This window comes from Vespula pensylvanica, chromosome 8 (genome assembly GCF_014466175.1).
Source record: "Vespula pensylvanica isolate Volc-1 chromosome 8, ASM1446617v1, whole genome shotgun sequence".
Taxonomy (NCBI): Eukaryota; Metazoa; Arthropoda; class Insecta; order Hymenoptera; family Vespidae; genus Vespula; species Vespula pensylvanica.
Genome location: NC_057692.1, coordinates 656,445 through 675,646, shown reverse-complemented (window position 1 = coordinate 675,646; position 19,202 = coordinate 656,445). Strand labels below are relative to the sequence as shown.

The 19,202-nt window shown below is 30.6% G+C and overlaps 3 protein-coding genes across 8 annotated transcripts; 2 read left to right on the top strand and 1 right to left on the bottom strand.

Moving 5' to 3' along the window:
• The first annotated feature begins 552 nt into the window (after nt 1-552).
• On the top strand, nt 553-8,380 carry LOC122631354 (general transcription factor 3C polypeptide 2-like). 2 transcript variants are annotated; one of them, XM_043816952.1, is made up of 19 exons: nt 553-1,835; nt 1,905-2,018; nt 2,120-2,272; nt 2,354-2,520; nt 2,613-2,703; nt 5,058-5,237; nt 5,327-5,531; nt 5,620-5,716; nt 5,777-5,985; nt 6,059-6,257; nt 6,336-6,581; nt 6,675-6,794; nt 6,879-7,021; nt 7,090-7,276; nt 7,356-7,443; nt 7,531-7,659; nt 7,739-7,906; nt 7,980-8,084; nt 8,185-8,380. In XM_043816952.1, exons 1-19 carry the CDS (start codon nt 969-971, stop codon nt 8,242-8,244), a joined length of 3,528 nt encoding a protein of 1,175 aa, XP_043672887.1. In that variant the 5' UTR covers nt 553-968; the 3' UTR covers nt 8,245-8,380. The 2 variants fall into 2 exon arrangements, with proteins under 2 accessions (XP_043672887.1, XP_043672886.1); XM_043816951.1 differs by having other exon boundaries at nt 555-1,835; nt 8,181-8,380.
• Nucleotides 8,381-8,897: 517 nt separating this feature from the next.
• On the bottom strand, nt 8,898-11,384 carry LOC122631357 (60S ribosomal protein L7). Its single transcript, XM_043816964.1, has 7 exons — nt 11,336-11,384; nt 10,940-11,027; nt 10,411-10,522; nt 10,092-10,267; nt 9,741-9,988; nt 9,385-9,482; nt 8,898-9,047 (listed from the first exon to the last, which is right to left on the bottom strand). The coding sequence occupies exons 1-7, from the start codon at nt 11,367-11,369 to the stop codon at nt 8,937-8,939; spliced, it is 867 nt and encodes a 288-aa protein (XP_043672899.1). The 5' UTR covers nt 11,370-11,384; the 3' UTR covers nt 8,898-8,936.
• A 42-nt stretch (nt 11,385-11,426) lies between these two features.
• LOC122631356 (forkhead box protein N3-like) lies at nt 11,427-19,189 on the top strand. 5 transcript variants are annotated; one of them, XM_043816962.1, is made up of 8 exons: nt 11,436-11,533; nt 12,499-12,661; nt 13,679-13,797; nt 13,862-14,271; nt 14,356-14,792; nt 14,863-15,166; nt 15,242-15,347; nt 15,438-19,189. In XM_043816962.1, exons 4-8 carry the CDS (start codon nt 13,887-13,889, stop codon nt 15,715-15,717), a joined length of 1,512 nt encoding a protein of 503 aa, XP_043672897.1. In that variant the 5' UTR covers nt 11,436-11,533; nt 12,499-12,661; nt 13,679-13,797; nt 13,862-13,886; the 3' UTR covers nt 15,718-19,189. The 5 variants fall into 5 exon arrangements, with proteins under 5 accessions (XP_043672894.1, XP_043672895.1, XP_043672896.1 ...); XM_043816960.1 differs by lacking the exon at nt 12,499-12,661 and having other exon boundaries at nt 11,429-11,533; XM_043816961.1 differs by lacking the exon at nt 12,499-12,661 and having other exon boundaries at nt 11,434-11,533; nt 13,609-13,797.
• Nucleotides 19,190-19,202: the final 13 nt, after the last annotated feature.

Genomic DNA, 19,202 nt, shown 5'->3' with positions numbered 1-19,202 from the left:
AATTTAGAGTAAGAGGTACATATAAAAAGAGTACAGTGCATTTAGCGATCCTCCAAATTCAAACGAAACGAATCGTTCGTTTACTGTTATATTAAGTACGATTCATACTTAGTTACGGAAATTCTCCGCAAGAGGGACGAATTTGTCTTCGACCATTTTCGACCAATCGTAATTAATTTCTTTGGCCAATAAAAATCAGTAATGTTTAATTAATCGCATTGCGAATTTATGTATATTCAAGTTGAAACGATTGAAAGTGTCAACTGCGCAAAATAGAAGCGATAATTATTCTTCTTACATTTTAATAATTCACGAGTGAATTGTTTATAAATAAGTCATTCAAAAATAAATTATTGTTTTCTTACGAAGTTATTAGACGAAAGAACGTACGACGAGTATAATTACTTATCGTAATTTCCATAAGTAGCGGATATGCGGTGTAACATATTGAATGTGAGCAATACAAAGTTATAAGAATGTTCTCATGGATAAAGTAATTTTCAAGATTTTCTTTAAGAACAAATGGTTTGGAATTTTCTATGACGAATTTTAACGTTCGTCGAATACAACTTTTAAATTCGGCGCGTCTTATTTAAAATGGCGGAATAAGTTACCCCTTCCATCTTTCCTAACTCCTCCTCGTACCCACGATAAGATTTTGTATTCTGTTCTTTTATTCTTATATCAGTTTCTTGGGTGTGTAAAAGGATATATGTGTGTTGATGTAGAATATAGATAGGCATGGTGTCGAAGAAGAAAGATTGGTAAAGGAATAAAAGACGTCTTGTAAGACCTTCGCACGAGGAACTAGTTTTAGACCGATTAGAGCCTGTTGAGCTGTAATAAGAATTTATATTGCTTGCTAGTCTACATTACACTTTTATTGATGGTGGTGCCATATTTATTATATATGCAAAAAATAGAATAAATATCACATTTCTGTTTCTTAGAACAAAATATAGTATTCAATGAATGCCAAAGGTAATCCACAGAAAAAATTTAACAAAGAATCATCATTTGCAATGATACCCAAGATTATGTCAGGAGCAACATGCACCAAATCTAATGATAACATTTTATTAAATCCTGTTAATATATTTGTAAAATCTGAAGAGGAAATGCTCGTTTCTTCTAATAAGACTGTCCAAAGTAATACATACAAAAATAAGGAAATTAGTGATTCAACGATTCAATCTAGTGTAGATCAAATAGGATTATGCGATACTTCAATTTTATACAAAAATAATACATCCAATACAGAAACTCGTGATCTGAAGTCTGATCTCGAGTCGCATCAATCCAATACAGATTCTAATAAAATAAGCAATAACGATGATACATCTTTGAAAGTCAAAGAAATCATTGCCTATCCAGAATTAAACCCAATATCGCAGAAAGAAATGACAAATGAGCAGAAACCTGCAAAGTCTATTATTGTACATTCTGCACAAGCAAAAAAGAGAGGAAGACCTAGAAAATATGTATGTATCCAAACTCCGGAAGAGTATGATAACTATTACTCGCATCTACATGTTTCTAATTTAGAAACGTCAACGTATCGCACAAAAAATTCAACAAATACGTTCGTAGCTGCATCCGATAGTAAATCCTCTAATGAAAATATTAAGATAGATATTTCTGACAATATTACTACACCTAAGCGAAGAGGACGTCCTCCATCAAAAAACAAGAACAGTATTAAAAATGAAGTAAAAGATCGTATTAAAAAAAAAGTAACCATTAATACTCCTGACACTGAACATATACCACAATTATCCGATACAGTTGTAGTCTCAAAGGAAAATAGTAGATTAAATGTAGTAGAAAAAGAAGAGGTTAGTAGCATGATCTCGTTATAAAATATCCATTATTTTGTATCTCACTAATTATTTATTTGAATTTAGATTCAATTAATTAAGTGTATGAGATGTGAAAAAGAAATAGCAAAAGAACAACAGGAAGTACATAATTTAATGAAACATAACAATATGGGCTGGTACGAAGGAGAAGAATCAATGGTATATAAAAAAAAAAAAACTATCTTTTTTATAAGATCTAAATAATCATTCGAATAAAATTTACAATATATACTTTTAATTTCCTTTTAATGCTATTATAGGACTTTCAAAATGATATAAAATTATTGAAGAGGGTATTATCTAATGCTATAAAAAGAAAAAAAGGACAACTTGGTTGTGAACAATGTGGTGCAATAAAACGTAGTGTTAATGGATTTATATCACATATTCAATTTTGTGGTAAATCAGATGATGTAAGTTGTATTATGTACTTGCACGTTATATTGATAACATTATAAAAAATTATGTTTATTAAAATTAAATTTTAATCTTAGGAAAAAAGGGCATTGATGGTAACGTGTTCCGTGTGTAATGCTGTTATGATGCCATCATCTATGGAAATTCATGAACGACATCATAGGGAATTGAAATATAATAAACGCAAAAGTTTTCTGATGGAATTTCCAGAAAATGAAAAAGTAAGACGTAAAGCTGCGGAAAAGTATGTATAAATAATATAATTGAGTAGAATCACTAAAAATATTGTGATATAAAAATTTTATACAATAAATTATTTTTTTTTTTTATATATAGAGCAGTGTCAAAAATATTACAGTTTACAGAACTTGTTAAGGATGAATGTTTAGGACAACCTAAAAAAGTGGAATTAAATTCTTCTGTATTGGTAAGCAAATATAAAGCATGGTTTTGTGTAATTGTATGTGCAACTATATTAGCTTGCAGTTATTTACAAAATGATGCAATGCCTAAAAGTTAACAATATGTAGGCATAAATAGAATAGTTTTCTTAAGATTAAATAAGCAAAATTTCTATCATTTCTGGTATTCAGGAATGTCACTGGATATATTTAATTTTCACATTTAAATTAATGTTATTAAGAAACTAAGTATACTAAAAAGTATACTGAATGAAAATACATTGATAAACTATTTTTTCTTTGAAAAGCTATTTTTAGACTGGACACTTATTGCATGCTACATATCTTCTTCACTCTTAGATACTATTATGACAAAATAAAAATGGAAAAAAGGATTTTGTATATATGTCTAAGAGAATGAAATGTCTAAAAGAAGAAAAAACAAAAATATGCATAAGAAAAGATATTCATAGACATACATACACATATGTCAATGATTATGAAAGTGGTTTACGTAAAAATATGGAAATATTCTGCAATTGAGAGCAATTGTTTTGTTCTATATTATTCTATTCAACTAAAAAATTTTAATTCCTCACAAACAAAAAAGATATGACTTACTGTACAAGCATATATATATTGGAATGGAGTACTGGAAATAAAATAGGTACATGTTTAAATTCTGTTCTAATCGAATGCTAATGTCACATAAAACCGCTTCTATGACACATGATAAATTCTCACTTAATTATTAAGAAGACAGATTATATGTTTAAGTCCTCTATTGTGGTATGTTCAAGACAAAGATATATTGTAGAAAATTGTTCACCCTCTTTTGTCATATGCAACTTTTTGCAACTAAAAAATCTGTATATCATCTGCAACTATATAAATTAGAAAAAATATTGTTCAATGATATACATTTTTATAATACTTTTTATTATTATGTTAACACAGATGCTAACTCTACTAAGATCTGGAAGATTTCAAAATTTATGTTTATTTTAATATTTATAGATCACTCAAAATATGTGTTAAGGGAAGTGCCCAGTCTATTGCTATTACATAAATTATAAATCTTACTAAATAGCAGTTTTCAGCATTACTGGTTAATATAATCTCTGTGCAAACAGTTTGGTTTATAAATTGATATCAATTATGATCCATTATATAACACAATAACAAATACTATACTGCATCTATAATATCTATTATATAATTTAAATATTTTCTTTCAAAATATTATGATACGTATTATCATAATTTTTCATTCCTATGCATTGTGCACATTTTTATATGTCTTCAAACTTCTGCTTATTATTGTGTATTTTTCTGGAGTAGTAGGGTCTTCAATTCAATCAATGTTTAAATAATTCTAGGCTGAAGAAATAGCACCAAATACAAGCACAAAATGTGAAGATATATTGGATGATACAAATGGTACATCAAATGTTACTGGTATCAGTTGCCAAGAAAGTAAATCTTTTGAAACTGAACCACATCCAATGAAAATGATAAAGCCAAAAAGTGAAGATGATTCATTTTCAAAAATTGAAAGTACATTACCTGTTACTGAAGATCAATACGATACGTTCGGATCGTATGTAGCAAGTGAAATACGGTGTTTGAATTCAGACTACTTACGCAGAAAATTAAAGAGAAAAATACAATGTGCTATCATAGATATACAAGACGAAGAAGATCGACTTCCAGGATCAACTACTCCAGAATCTTCGTTTACTTAAATTACTCCGTCATTTCTCTTAAATATCAGAACTCGTTTTTACTACCAACCAACATTCATTCATTTGTTTTTATTAAAATCATTTTTTAGAATATGTAAAACAGAGATATTGGTCCGAATTACAATAAGTAATAGAAAAAAAAAAAAAAAAAAAAAAAAAAAAAAAAAAAAAAAAAAAAAAAAAAAAAAACCAGTACTTTTACATTATTTTTTAATGTAATATAATATAACATAGAAATTAAGTTTCACATTCCTTTTCAAATAATTTTACTGTTTCTTAATTTCAATGTTATAATTTTTAAATTGATTTTATTGAATTTATATAAATTTCTCCAATAATTATTGGATATTTACTACATGTGAATCTGCCACTTCAATACTAGATGTACGTCTTGATTTACATCTAACTTTGAACAAAAAAAAAAAAAAAAAAAAAAAAAAAAAAAAAAAGAAAAAAGAAAAAAGAAAAAAAAAATTAAAAAAAATGTATCATGCAATAAATGTCCATATCTAAATAGTTTTTAATATTATGATGATGGAATGGCTTGCACTGGTGTTTATGACCAGATTATTTTGTTTTTATTTTTAAGTTATCCTACATCTGGCTCTTGTTATGATATATTTACACAATTATAGAAAAACGTAAAAATGCCGGAATTGAAAAAGAGAGTGCCATCTGTTTGGAAAGCTATATGGAAAAAGGAATTAGAATTAGAAGGTGTATCAAAATGTCGTCAAATAGGATGCAATTTTTCATGTTCTTCGTACGAAGATATGTGTAAACATTGTTCTCAATGTAATTTTACACCTCAAGAGGTAATATGAGAAATTTAATTTTTTTCATATCTTATATATACCGCGTATTTTTATTATATTAACGATATGTATTATTTGTTTTTAAACAGAATTTTACTTGTAAAATATGCAAATTTTTTGCTGAAAGCAAAGAGAAGATTATCGAGCATATCAAAGCTAAACATGAAACTGAAGATAATGCGGATAATTCACCTGATTTTAAAAAAGAAGATAATACGTCTGATGAAAGTGAAGATGAACCACTTGCAGAAAGATTTAAACAGCAATCGCATACTATAAATCCGGAAAAAGAAAGTATGTATTTCAATAATTAAATAATTATAAAAAAAAAAAAGAAAAAAAAATAGTCATATAAAACATATAATTATAAATATATTTTTAGAATCATGTAGTATAATGATGTTTTTGGATGATGCATATGCACTAAAAGCACCCTGGAGTAAATTTTACATGCCCACCTTGAAGTGGACAATGGAATAGTAAGTGTGAATTGTTTCTTTTTTATTATAACGAATCAAGTGATTTGCTAATTTTTACAGTGAAATGGAGAATTATGAATTTCAATTATTTGATGATTATCTACCAAATCCGTTTGTACTATTAAATGATAAAGATGCAATGAAGTACTTACCTCCATTAAAAGTATCAATGCCTACAAAAACAGTAAATTTAAATTCATCTGGCAATGTAGAGAATGCAGAGAGTGAATGGAGATATTGGAAAACATTTGAAGGAGGAATCTCTCAAGGTAAAATAAAAAAAAGAATAAAAATAATCGATTTACAAATGATTTAAACTCTTTTATTTTTATTGCTCTACAGGTTTACCAACATTTTTTACCGGTGGACCTATATGGGCTTTAGCATGGTTATCTATTCCAGCTTATGCATACCTTAAAACACCTGATCAATATGTAGCATTGAGTACACATCCTGACATGGAAAGTGAATATGCTATAGGAAAGGCGTATTCAGGACATAATATGATACAAATATGGAATATGGGTAAATTAAATAATGAGTAAGTATTAAACGTTTAAATAATATTTATAAATTTTCAAAACATCATTAACATAAATATATTTTCTTAATTACCAAGGTCGAAATTTATGGTCAGTACTCCTATTTTTTCATATGCAATTGTACATAATAGTAGTACAATATGGTCCCTTGAATGGTGTCCATCTGGATGTTACCAGGATGAGACTTTAAATAATTATAAAAAAGGAACACTTAGCTTTAGAAGAATGGGTTTATTAGCTGCTGCTGGTTCTGATGGTTCTGTATATGTTTACTCATTGCCATTTCCAGAAGAACTTAACTTCAACAAATCTGAAACTAATAAGTAAGAAAACAATATATTTATTACACTCATTTTAAGTATAAAAACTTATTATGTGTGCTTCATTTAAGTATTCATACGTAACTTGATTTTTAGTCTTCCAATTTACAAGACTGATCCTGTATTGATATTAGTTGTAAATAGTATTATATATAATAATAATAAGCAACATTGGCAATGTACCAAACTATCATGGACAAAGGAACGTGGGCATAAGTACGATTTATATCTTTTTATGACGACTATCTTTTCATTGCATTATCAGTGAGAAATATATCTAATTTTAAATATATTTTTTAGTACCATTGCTGCAGGTTTTTCAAATGGTTATATCGCATTATGGGATCTCACAGAGGAATCGCCATTATTAAAGCAAAAACAAAATGATTCATTGGTGATAAACGCATTCTCACATTTCTTTGCACATGACAGTGCTGTTAGCAGTAAGTAAATATAAATTATGCTAATAAAAGTGCATAAGCACGTGGTAACAAATTTATCATTTCAACAGTGTTGGCGTTAATTCCGTACAACAATCAGCGATTTTTAGCTTCAGCCAGCGTAGATAGATTTTATAAAGTATGGGATTTGGAAAATACAAGTTCTCCTCAAGAATCTGTAAAAAAGGGTATAATAACTGATGGAGTATGGATGTTGCATTGGCCTAGTGCTGTGATTGGTTTTGACGATGCTTTAGGGTATTAAAATCTTGAAAACTATTAATTATTTTAAATATCTGTGATTTTTTCTGAAATACATTTTAATGATTTTTCTCAGATATAAACATACAAACTCGTACTTAGTTCCATTGAGGGAACATGGATTTAAATTGTGTCCAGTCCTTGCAACTAATTCACCAACATATGTGAGTGCATTATAATGCATATTCTTCCAACTTGTTCAACATATCTTAATGTTGCATTAATTAAAGTGTATGTATTAATTTTTTTAGACCGTTGCTGTAACAGATCATGCAAATGGTATAGCACATGGTTCTTTGGCTGGTGATATTATTTCTATTTTTCCACATCAATTATTATATACAAAAGATGTAGATAAGATATTACCAAGAAAGAGACAAGTAAGTATCATATTTTTACGAGCGTATTTTTTTTTTTTTTTTTCATATGACATTTTTTTATATACGTACTTTGTTTCAGTTAAATTCTTTTATTGAAGTAGTAGATTTAAAAGAATTGCCAAAGGATAGTCTTAAAAAACAAAAAGGAAATGGCAAAGAAAAAAAGTCAAAAGATTATAATTATATGCCTGAGACATATAACGAATGTAAAGAACGTTTCGGTATTATTTTTCACAATAATTTTGTAGTAAGTATATATTCTTCATTAGATTATTATATAGTATTCATAAAAAATTCTAAATGTATAATTTTGAATATAGAGCGTAAAAGATAATTTATCGAAGGACGTGCATCAAAAAGTTTTATACTCGGAAAAGTTGACATATGTTCCCATTGAACAATATCCATTCACGTCTGTGAATAAAGTAAGTTCGTAATATTATTTTTAATAAAATTCAAATTTAATAAAGTAATAATTCCAAGTTTTTTTTACGATAACTAAAATATTTTATATTTATCAGATAGCTTGGAATCCAAATATGTGGAGTCATTTATGGCTTGCCGCAGGTTACCAAAATGGTTTAGTAAGATTATTGAATTTTACATTTATGTCGCCGAAATGTGATATGAACAAATTAATAAAAGAGCATGCAGAAGCTTTTTTAAAAAGGATTAAAAATCCAAGTAAAAATCATGATTGAAATAAATAGGAATATTTATAATAAAAAGTAAACGCTTTGATCTAGTATTTAAAAAATTCTGATATCTGAATTGTTATAATTTTGTGTTGAAATTAATTTAATAAAATCTTATTTATTATTATCACTTTATAATGCACATACATATATATTTATGTAATGCATTTGTTGTATCAATTTTCATACAAGATGACAATGATCGAGTATGACAAGTTATACAAAATTTTGCATTTGTGTAAAGTAGCAAAATAAATGTATACTTAGATAATTTATAAAAAAAAAAATACTGGATCAGTTTTGCGTTTATCGTATAATACTTGGAATATTTCTGTAGTATATAATACTAGAATTCTGTAGTCAATTTATTACTTTATATTAATTTTTAGAATTTATTTATTTTATTGTAGATATTTTATATAAGAACCGAAGTATATGTGTATACTTTCAATATACTTATCTTTTTTAAGAAAATTTTTAATGTCAGTATGCAACTATTTTATAAGTTTTGAATACGCTGTGATATGAAAGAAATATACTCTGTTTAATGATTATAAGGTTTTATTTATCAAGGATATAGTCTTAAACCATTCTCCTGAGAAGCTCGTTAACTTTGTCTTCGCGATTTCCAAAGTCTCCACCTTCTACATAATGATTAGTTTTCTTACGCCATCCACCGTTAGGAGTATTCAGCTGGAAAAATGAAATACGAATACGTAAAGTTAAAACAGATAGATATATAAATATATAAAAGTAAAAGAAAGTAAAATATTGTGGGAGTTAGTCTTGAAATAATACAATATAGTATAAATCTCAATGGGTCTATACTCCTGTTATTTTTCGACATAGAAGGAGGTAATAAAACAAAAATAGATGTCTTATAACCATGCCTATGTCGCAGTATAATTAATAAGAAGATCCGTTCCAAAATATTTTTGCAAATAAAAATAGAATGGAAGAAAAAAAAAGAGAGAGAGAGAGAAAAATCAATAAAATAGAAGTTGTCACATTAACTAGTTAATTATCATACCTTAAAAGGCCATAAGAAATTGCTTGCATATTTAAACTTTGGTCCTACTGTAAATATCTCATGAATCAAGTCTTCCATGCAGATAATTCCTGAGCGACCTATAAAATATACAGTTGTTAAATATAATTTATCCATTATCCACTTATATAAAAAAATATATAAAATATATTATAAACATGTTAGTATTTCTTAGAAACTGCATATTAAATATATACCAACAATTGTACCAAAAAATACTATTTAATTTATGACAATATGGAAGGAAGCATGTACTGGATACATACTTCCATGGATTTGTCAATATGTATGTATATATATAAAATTTGTTTTTATTATCATATGTGAATTATACTAACCAAGCTTTTTCTCGATGATACTGTTGCTCGTAATAGGAATACGTTGTCGGTTAACTTTAGCAAAACCACGTTTGTAAATCAATTCTCTAACAGACTTCAAATTTGGATATCCCCAAGTTATGTATGGTTCCACGATGCGAAGCATATTTATGGTAGCCTTATTCAGTTTTACGAATACGCCATTGTTGATTTGCTTCAAACGGAAGAGCTGAAGTACTTTACGTACTTTTGGCGCAACTTGATTAACACTAAAAAAAATTTGATAAAACAATATTTACATATCTACAAAAAATTGTAAAAATTGTACATAATTACAAACATATGTACACATCTACAAAAAATTGTACTAACCCACGTATACGAATGACAAAGGCTAATCTTGCTTCACCAGGAATGTAATAATTTCCACGATTTTTTGCTTGTCTGATTAATCTAATTTCATCTCTTTCTTTTGTTCTATATTCCTTAACATAATTTTCAGCTCTCTTGAAGATAACTTTCCTCTTCTTATAACGATTTGCACGTTGCTAAAATAAAAGTAAATGTTTATGTTATCAAATATTATATTATATCTTTAAATGAGAATAACAATTTCTTATTGAACGTGACATAAAATCAAATGAATTCAATGAAACAATTATTTCTTATAAAATGTTATGTTATTGCTTACCTTAATAGATGTTTGTAAACGTGCAGCTTTTACTGACTCGCGTCGTCTTATTCTTTTCAGTACCGATTCTGGTACTGCCGGAAGCTTTTTAGCTGCAGTAGTTTCTTTCTTTCTACATATGTTAAAGTTAATGTATTAAAAAACGATGTACATTATCGTACGAATAAATTAACTTTACAAACAAATTACATATAGTAATATTTTTATCAATGAAATTATGATTTTACGAACAACTATCTATAACACACGTATTCGATAGGATTAAGTATATTTTTCATAAGAAAAAATTATTATATTACTAAAGTTAAAGTAAATTTTTTAAATAATATCAACGTGATATTTGCTTCGCGATACATAGGTTACACGTTGGCGATACATTCTTCTTCGTATATTTGCAAGAAACTAATAAAATATAATATAGAAATAACTGATGTATCATTTCTCATTATTTTGATCATAATTTCAAGTAAAAATAAAATGTATATGTCCCGATGGTATCGGATATTTTTAAGACAGTAAGGTTACTCACTCTTCCGCCATTCTTCCGCTTGGTAGAGAAACTTTCCAAACTCTTGTCAACCAAGGATAGATTTTTCCACACCAGATGGCGCGTCGATCTTAAAAGAGTTCTTTTAAATCTTCGCGCGATCAATTAGATATTTGATCTAATAAATATTTGTAATATTCTAGAATTGTAGAAATTGAATATTGAGTAAAGAAAAAAAAATTAATGAATAAATGAGAAAGGGAAAATTAGTAAATGATTATAGTTTGTTGAAAAAAATAAAGATGTTAGTTATTGTAATCGAATTGATATCATCTATCGTACACTTTTTAAGAATACCTTGAACAGATTAAAATAACTATAAGGAAACTACGGAATAATAAAGAATATTAAAATAGTAAGATCTTAAAAACGCTTAACAAAGTACGACTATTGAGTTTCGCGGGCGATACATCGCAGTCGAGATATTATTTCTCGAAAATATAGAGCGCAATGTTCGCATAACCATGTGATGACGTCAAAATATGGCGCCTTGATCAGCTGGGTGTTGTGTAGTGCGTGCTTGAGATGCCCGTCTTTAGAAAATCAACCGAGACTGTCGTCTGTCTACCAAGATACGTGAGTGTTACTTTCATTTTATACGATTAAGTATCACATTTCATATTAAACAACGAAACAAAACAATGACGTAGAAAATCTAAATTTATATTTAAAAACGTGACAACATGCAAGATATCGTTTTTGATCATTGTACAATTCTCTCTGCTATTCGAAAGAGAAAATCATCAAAATTCGCGAGAAGGAAGGCACGTTTTACGAAGGAATTAATTATCATTGGTGATGAAGATAGAAGTATCGTATTCGAAAGATCGTAGCGTTATAAAACATTTGTGTGTGTAGAAAAACACAAAATATGGTGGCCAGAAAAAAGATCTCTTCGTAATCTCTTACTTCGCAGATTGTAGTCTCTGTTGAATTTATTCAAAGCCACGATCTGTTCGTTAACATTGTACTTGATGAAGGACTAAAGGCTGACACCGTGCGTAAGCGGTATCGTGAAGATCGTTCGTATTTGTTCCGAGTTTCGTAACCATTATCAACTCCATATTTGAATTCAACAAGTAACAGAATAGGCAGTTGCACGTTTTGCTCTAGTGCAATCTCTTAACTATCACCTATTGGAATGGCAAATTTTAGAAGAGGAGCTTTTTTTTTTATTCGAATGAAGATTTCTCGCGTATAAAAAGATTTGTTCTCTAACGCAACGGCCTCGATACGAGGATCGAATGCGAAATACAGTTCCCATAAAATACGTCTTACGTATCCATGTTAGTGCAGTGCGAATTTAAATGCGGTCGGCATTTAATGCGTGTCACCCGTTGGACGAGGTTACGATGAGTAAAAATGCATCTTCCTTCTTACATGATGTTGCCGTTTTTATTGTGAAAATCACGTTGAGCTTGACTATTAGAGCAGACGCCATTTTTTCTATATGATAAATATTGCGCGAGTGTTTGTAAAAAAAAGGAGCCAACACGGATGATATTCGCATGGGATCTAATTATTTGTCTATCATATTGCAGTTTCGCGTGCTTGTAATGTGGCTAGTTGTGAGAACTGCATCGATTTCGTCGACGTACGCATCGTTCGGTGCAATGTGTTCTCGATAGCACGGCCATTTTGTCGCTTGTTAGTGGATAAACAAATGACGATGTCGTCGTGGGTACTTTGGGTTCGAGGCTAGGTGTGCGTGTCCTGTGCGCGGAAATTTCAATTTTGCTACTCACGCACGTTCTCTCTCTTTTTCTCTCTCTCTCTTTCTCTCTCTTTTCTCTCTCTCTCTTTCTCTCTATATCTCTCTCTCTGTCTCTTTTCTCTCTCTCTCTCTCTCTCTCTCTCTCTCTCTCTCTTTCGATATACACGATGTCGCCACCGATGAAACGAAGCTTTTACAAAAAAGAATTAATTACGCTCGAACATAAATAAGAGACTTATGTCAATTTCACTTGACCTTTTGATATATTTTTTATGTAGCAAGACAATAAAAAAGATTACAATAGAAATGCTGAAGTAGTACGTCGCGGCAAGGTTGTAAGGATGTGACACTTTTGTATACACAACAATTTACTTTCTTTTTCAATATTGATGATTATTAATTTTAAGAATCTGAACAATATAAGTCTATCAAAATTTTATTGTGTGTTTTTCGTTATTACATTGTATTCTTTTATTAGCGACATTAACTTTTTTTAGAACTATTATAAACATATACATACATCGTATACCTGTACATATATACGTACATGAATACATACATATAAACACACACGTACGGACCAAACGTACGTATCATGTAACATACATACATATATATACACATACGTATATATACACACACATACACACGCAACATACGTCATACATACATTAACATGCATACATACACACGTCATATATATATATATAATATGTATATATATGTGTATATATATATATTAATATTAATATTAACATTAATTTTGTATTTCATTAAATATGAAACACTTCTCTTTGTATTTATATTATATATTCTTACAAATAATTTAAGAAAACTTGTATCATTGTAAGCGCTTAAATAGTAGTATCGATATAGTAATATTTTTACACGCAGTGTCACATTGTTATAATGTTAAGCTTCTTTTCATTGTTATAAGGGAAAGACGAAAGAAAATTAGGATATTATTTGATACTTCGAGCATAATGATCTCGACGATGCGTACCCAGGTTACAGGTAATTGGGATGCATCGAGCAAATGTACTTCGACAGACATTAATCTAAAAAAAATTTACGTTGGATAATGAGACCATTGAACAGTGAAATCTGGCAGAACTTCTTTAAAAAAGTAATTATTATAAATCTCTTTTGTGTAATACATTAACGAAGGTTGTAACGTCATTATCTTACAGTGATCAAGGAAGAACTCAACGCGATATGCCACCAGATAGACCAGATTCCACAGGTATGGAAAGAGGAATAGAGTTGAGATCCAATCAGATTTTCACTTTTCAAGATGCAACTTATACGACAAAAGAACGTAATAATACAAATGCGTTTGTAGAATCCAATTCGAGTTATGATGTTCAAGAAGAATTACCTATCAATGAAAAATCTATAGAAAAGAACAGTCATTCAGACGATGACTTAACTTCACTCAGCTGGTTACATCAACAAAATTTATTGAAGGGATTAGAAATATCAAACCCTAGCAAGGATATCAAGAATGAAAATCTTTTGAACAACAATGTGTGCGACGACATTGCAGACTTCTCTGAAAATACAAATTCTGTTTCCAGTTTGGACGATAGTTATTGTTCAGGTAAGACACGTAAACGCGCGTTAACGCACTCGCAGAGATCCCTTATTAAATCATAATAAATTTTTAATATTATCCGAATTGCAGAAATTAGCAGTAAAAAGACCAATTCTACATCACAAAGCCATGGACAGCAAAACTATCAGCACTCGAATAGGAATTGTCAGAAGTCCGGTCAAGCGTTTAATGACTGCATGAAAGGTCACTATGAAACTTCTCAGAGTGATCAAACAAAGATATCATTGAGCAACAACAATTTGCCAGTGTCGAATCGCAACAAGCATCCTACACATATCCCTTACGATCCTCACTTACATAGAAATAGTAAACCACCGTACTCGTTTTCCTGTTTAATCTTTATGGCGATCGAGGACAGCCCTGTGAAAGCTCTTCCAGTTAAAGAAGTTTACGCATGGATTTTGGATCATTTTCCATATTTCAGGAATGCTCCTACTGGTTGGAAAAATTCCGTTCGTCATAATCTAAGCCTCAACAAATGTTTTCGTAAGGTAGAAAAAGCTCCAGTAAGTATTCGATCATCCGTTAATTAGAACGCTTTAGAATCGAGAGTGTATAAGTATATCCAATTTTCAGAATTTAGGTAAGGGCTCATTATGGATGGTAGATGCTCAATATCGTCCAAATTTGATACAGGCATTATCTCGTGCTCCTTTTCCACCTCCGACCGCACAAAATCTTTCTACTCCGGAAAAAACACAAAGGAAGAATGCAAGCGCACGTCTTCCAGATCCTGTCTTATTCCCATACCTATCCAAAAGACTGGCATCTAGCAATATTAGCGAAACTCCTGAAACAGAGATAGATAGCGACGTGGATGCTGCAGCCGCCGCTATGCTTTCCTTTAAACACGGGCCAATTATTTTGAATCACAACAGAGGTATCGTGTATAACTTTAAATAGTAATAGCATTGTTCCACAAGTTTTATTTTAAACGGCTATCATTTTATTGCAGATCGCAAGAAAAAAATATTGGAATCTGAAAAATTAGTTCCTGTAATCACAAGAAGTTCTAGCGAAGATCATACATATAGTTGTATCACTTCTATCAAATTGGAGAAGTATGAAACATAGATTATTCTCTGCTCGGAGATATAAATTTTTATAGCCGTTTCTAACAAGCATAAATTAACGAACTGGTCTTGTTATAGCAAGTACTCAAACGAGGAGGTCTCTACTGATTTCGATGAGCAAAGGAAAATAGCAGAAGGGGCGGATGCGCTTCTTAATTTAGCGGGCGTTAATACGACACCCAATAATAACAAAATGCATCACGTACAAGCTACGAATCCTGTATCAAAATCAGAGAGCGTGACAAAATCTAAAAGACGGTTAGTTTCGAACGATTATTCGAGCACAGCGGAGAAGAAACGTAAACGTTGGCGAGAGTGGGGCGAAGGAAATCGGTACCTAAAGCATATTAGAGGTTAATATGAAATTTTTCTCATATACATATATGTATCTATAGTGATGAGAACTTCCAGCTAGTGCGTGTATCAGACAGTGTCTAGGGACACGTTTTATAAAAGTATTTGGTAAAGAACGTTTCTTGATTTTTGCGGTATTAGCTTCGGCAAAAGAATGATCTTTAACGTTTTGGTTCTATATATGAAGTCTTTTATATTGACTATTATATAGGAGTATTTATAGAAAACAAAGAAAAGAATGTATATGCGCACGTAATTATCTATAACGTATGAGATAACGTTCGAGAATGATATCGGAAGAAAAATCTTTGTGAGGTGCATTTCTAAAGAATTGGCGATTGCTCAGGGTTCAGAACTCGCTATATGCCAAATGAAATTCGGTAGCACTAAGCAGCAAGCAATAATAGCAATGTAGTTGTAAAAGAGTTACTTTCTAAAGATGTTATTTTAACATGGTGTAGAGAGAGAGAGAGAGAGAGAGAGAGAGAGAGAGAGAGAAAGAGAGAGAGAGAGAGAGAAGCGTATGGAGTAATGTCAATGAAAAAAAGTGCGATCGCATATTAAGCTAAGAAAAACGATGAAGTTTTTAGAACTGTTGTGCTGGTTATACATATTAATTCATAGAGAGTTTAATTATTGATAATAGAGCCTTATACTAGTTTTTTTTCTGTAGATATGTATAGAGATATATAATATCTATTCGATAGAGAAATTGATAATATATTTAAAAAAAAAAAAAAAAAGAAGATTATACATACGTGCGCGAACGCATAGAGAAAGAGACGCGTTCGTAAAAACGTATACATACACATCCATGCTCACGTACTCATTACTTACGCTCAACAAGTGCATCTGTGAATGTACGCGACTGTAGATTGGCAGTATGCGCGCTGTCAATGAGTAAGCAACAAAGAATACGATGTCGAGGTATACGCTCGATATGAATTTGAGATAAGGAAATCTATCGTTTCACGTCTTTTTCTACTATCTTCCTGGCTTTTGAGATGATTTTAAAGAATGCTGTATATATGTAGACCCTATAATGTATGCACAGACCAGTTTTGAAATTCCTTCGATTACGTGACATTTTGTATCCGCACTTTTCCTATCGATCTGGATAGCGACGAAAGAATGTGCAAGGAGACATCCTATTTTTATATAAGAAAAAATAAAAAGAAAACGATAACAATAAGAAAAAGAAGGCTGCGGATACCTGTCTCTAAAAAAGTAAAAAAGAAAAAAAAAAGAAAAAAAAAGAAAACTAGAAAAAAAAAGAAAGAAAGAAAAGAAAAAGAGTATGTATGCAGTATGGATGTGAATATCGAAAAAAACTGGTATTGCATATATTAATATGTAGATCTATATATAGAAAGAACGTATATTTTTACAGGGCTCTGCCCGCGTGATAAAAGCTCTTCCTAATAACTCGCTAATACACAGATCATTAGCATAAATCATGTAAGAATTGCGAATGTTGAAATTCGTGCGTTGAGACGCAATATGTGCGTTGTGATAGAGCAACTCGATCGAAACCAACTCAAGCGCGTTCGTACGAATGTCGTAGAATCTATACTGAATTTCTAATATTATCATTAAATTAAATTAGTAAGAAATTTGCGATAGTAATAATCCGACGATCGACCGATAAGAATTATTAATAGGACGATACAGTGTACGAATACGTAAAATCATTACGAAGACTTTTCGTCTAGGTTTCGACGCGTTGCTCTATCATATTTTCTTTGCGCGATTATCGTAGATAGACATCAGCTACGGAAGAAAGTCTTGATTATAAATGGTGCAGGGAAGAATGCCATGTTTAAGTAGTCGAGATAACTTTGATTTTTCATGCACATATAACTTCAAATTATTCTACGTGGCACGTACTGTACTATACGAAAATTTATCCGCCGGTGGATATTAAGTGCTTCATTCAAAATTTATATACATATATACATATACAATGCGATATGTGTATATGCGTATATATGTACTACGTGCGAGATAATCTCATCTAGATATTATGTTTCCACTGTCTGTGATAACGTTGCAATACTTAGTACAACTCGTTGTCATTGCTATACCTCAAGAAAACGCAAGCTTTAGAGTCGCGTAAGTGGTTTTTATTTGTGGATTTCTCTATGTCCTCTCTTCGTATTCTCTCCAGCCGTAGAAGAGATTTTTAACGGACTACTTGGCATTCTTGTTCACACCTCTACTTAACTTTTTTTCTTTGGAATCAGGAAAGAAAGCCAAGATGAAAACGAGGGTGATGAGATAAAACGATTGAAGAGAGAGAGAGAGAAAGAGAATTTGTATTTGGTAAAAATTCGTTGGAGACTCGCGCGTAGCTCTTGTTCTCTGCGACCAAAGGTCCGATCTTCCATGTAGAGTTTATCGTAAGTCCAAGCCGATCGATTATAAGATGGCCGGAGACCACTTATCGTCATTAACAATCATAGCTGATTGCTAGGATAGATTAATAAAAAAGAAAACAAAAAAAAGCCTTTAACAGGAGATAGATCGATCGTTTATAGCGACACACAAATACAATGAAGCGATGCGTTCATGCGATGGTTCTTGTCGGTTATAATAAAAGAGAATACTCTGTTGAATTATTCGAGGAAAATGCTTTTGCCGTGGTACGTTCGAGGAAATCGGATAGAAAGCAGCAGTCGAAATGCTACAATTGTTCGGTAGATCCGATCAATTTAACAAAAGGAAAATGTATATGTATATACACGTGTATGCAATTATCATCGTCGGCCAAGGAACTATCGTATCAATCGGATAGATTTTTTTTTTTTTTTTTTTTTTTTTTTTTTCAAATAAGAACCATTCGACCGGCGGTAATGACAACGAGATTGGTCGACGAATTTCCTAAAGTAGGAATACGTCGGCCGCGTGATACACCAGAAATATGGAATATGGAGCAAGATAGACAAAATGTACCGCAACCTAACCACGGACAATCAAAATGGAACATGGTGTTTGATTTGCTTCCATTACATGACATCGTGCCAAACGCAGAAAAAAAAAATCTTTTTATTTCATAGTATGAATATATACTAATTTATTCATCTATACGTTTACAAAACGTATACGTTTATAAAGATAAAATCTTTGTTGGCGTTATGTGTAATATCATCGTTATCTTTGTCATCTTCATAATCATCGTTATCACACGATCATAAGCATCACCATCGTCACCTTCGTCATCCAAAAAATATCATCATAATTATTTACACTCCTCGAGAGATCGTGTTTATTATCGTCGTTGGCGTCGACTTTAGTCGACTTCATCATTATATTGCTATATTACCGCTATTACTAATTTTAAAACGAATCATGCGCTGTAAAATGTTTGTTAAGTTTTTGACCTTGCTTATGTATTTTAAGTATATTTAATATGCCACGTTGTAATCACGATGAAATCTTGTCTAATGAAACGGATAAAAATGGAATACAAAAAGGAATACCAGTTTGATA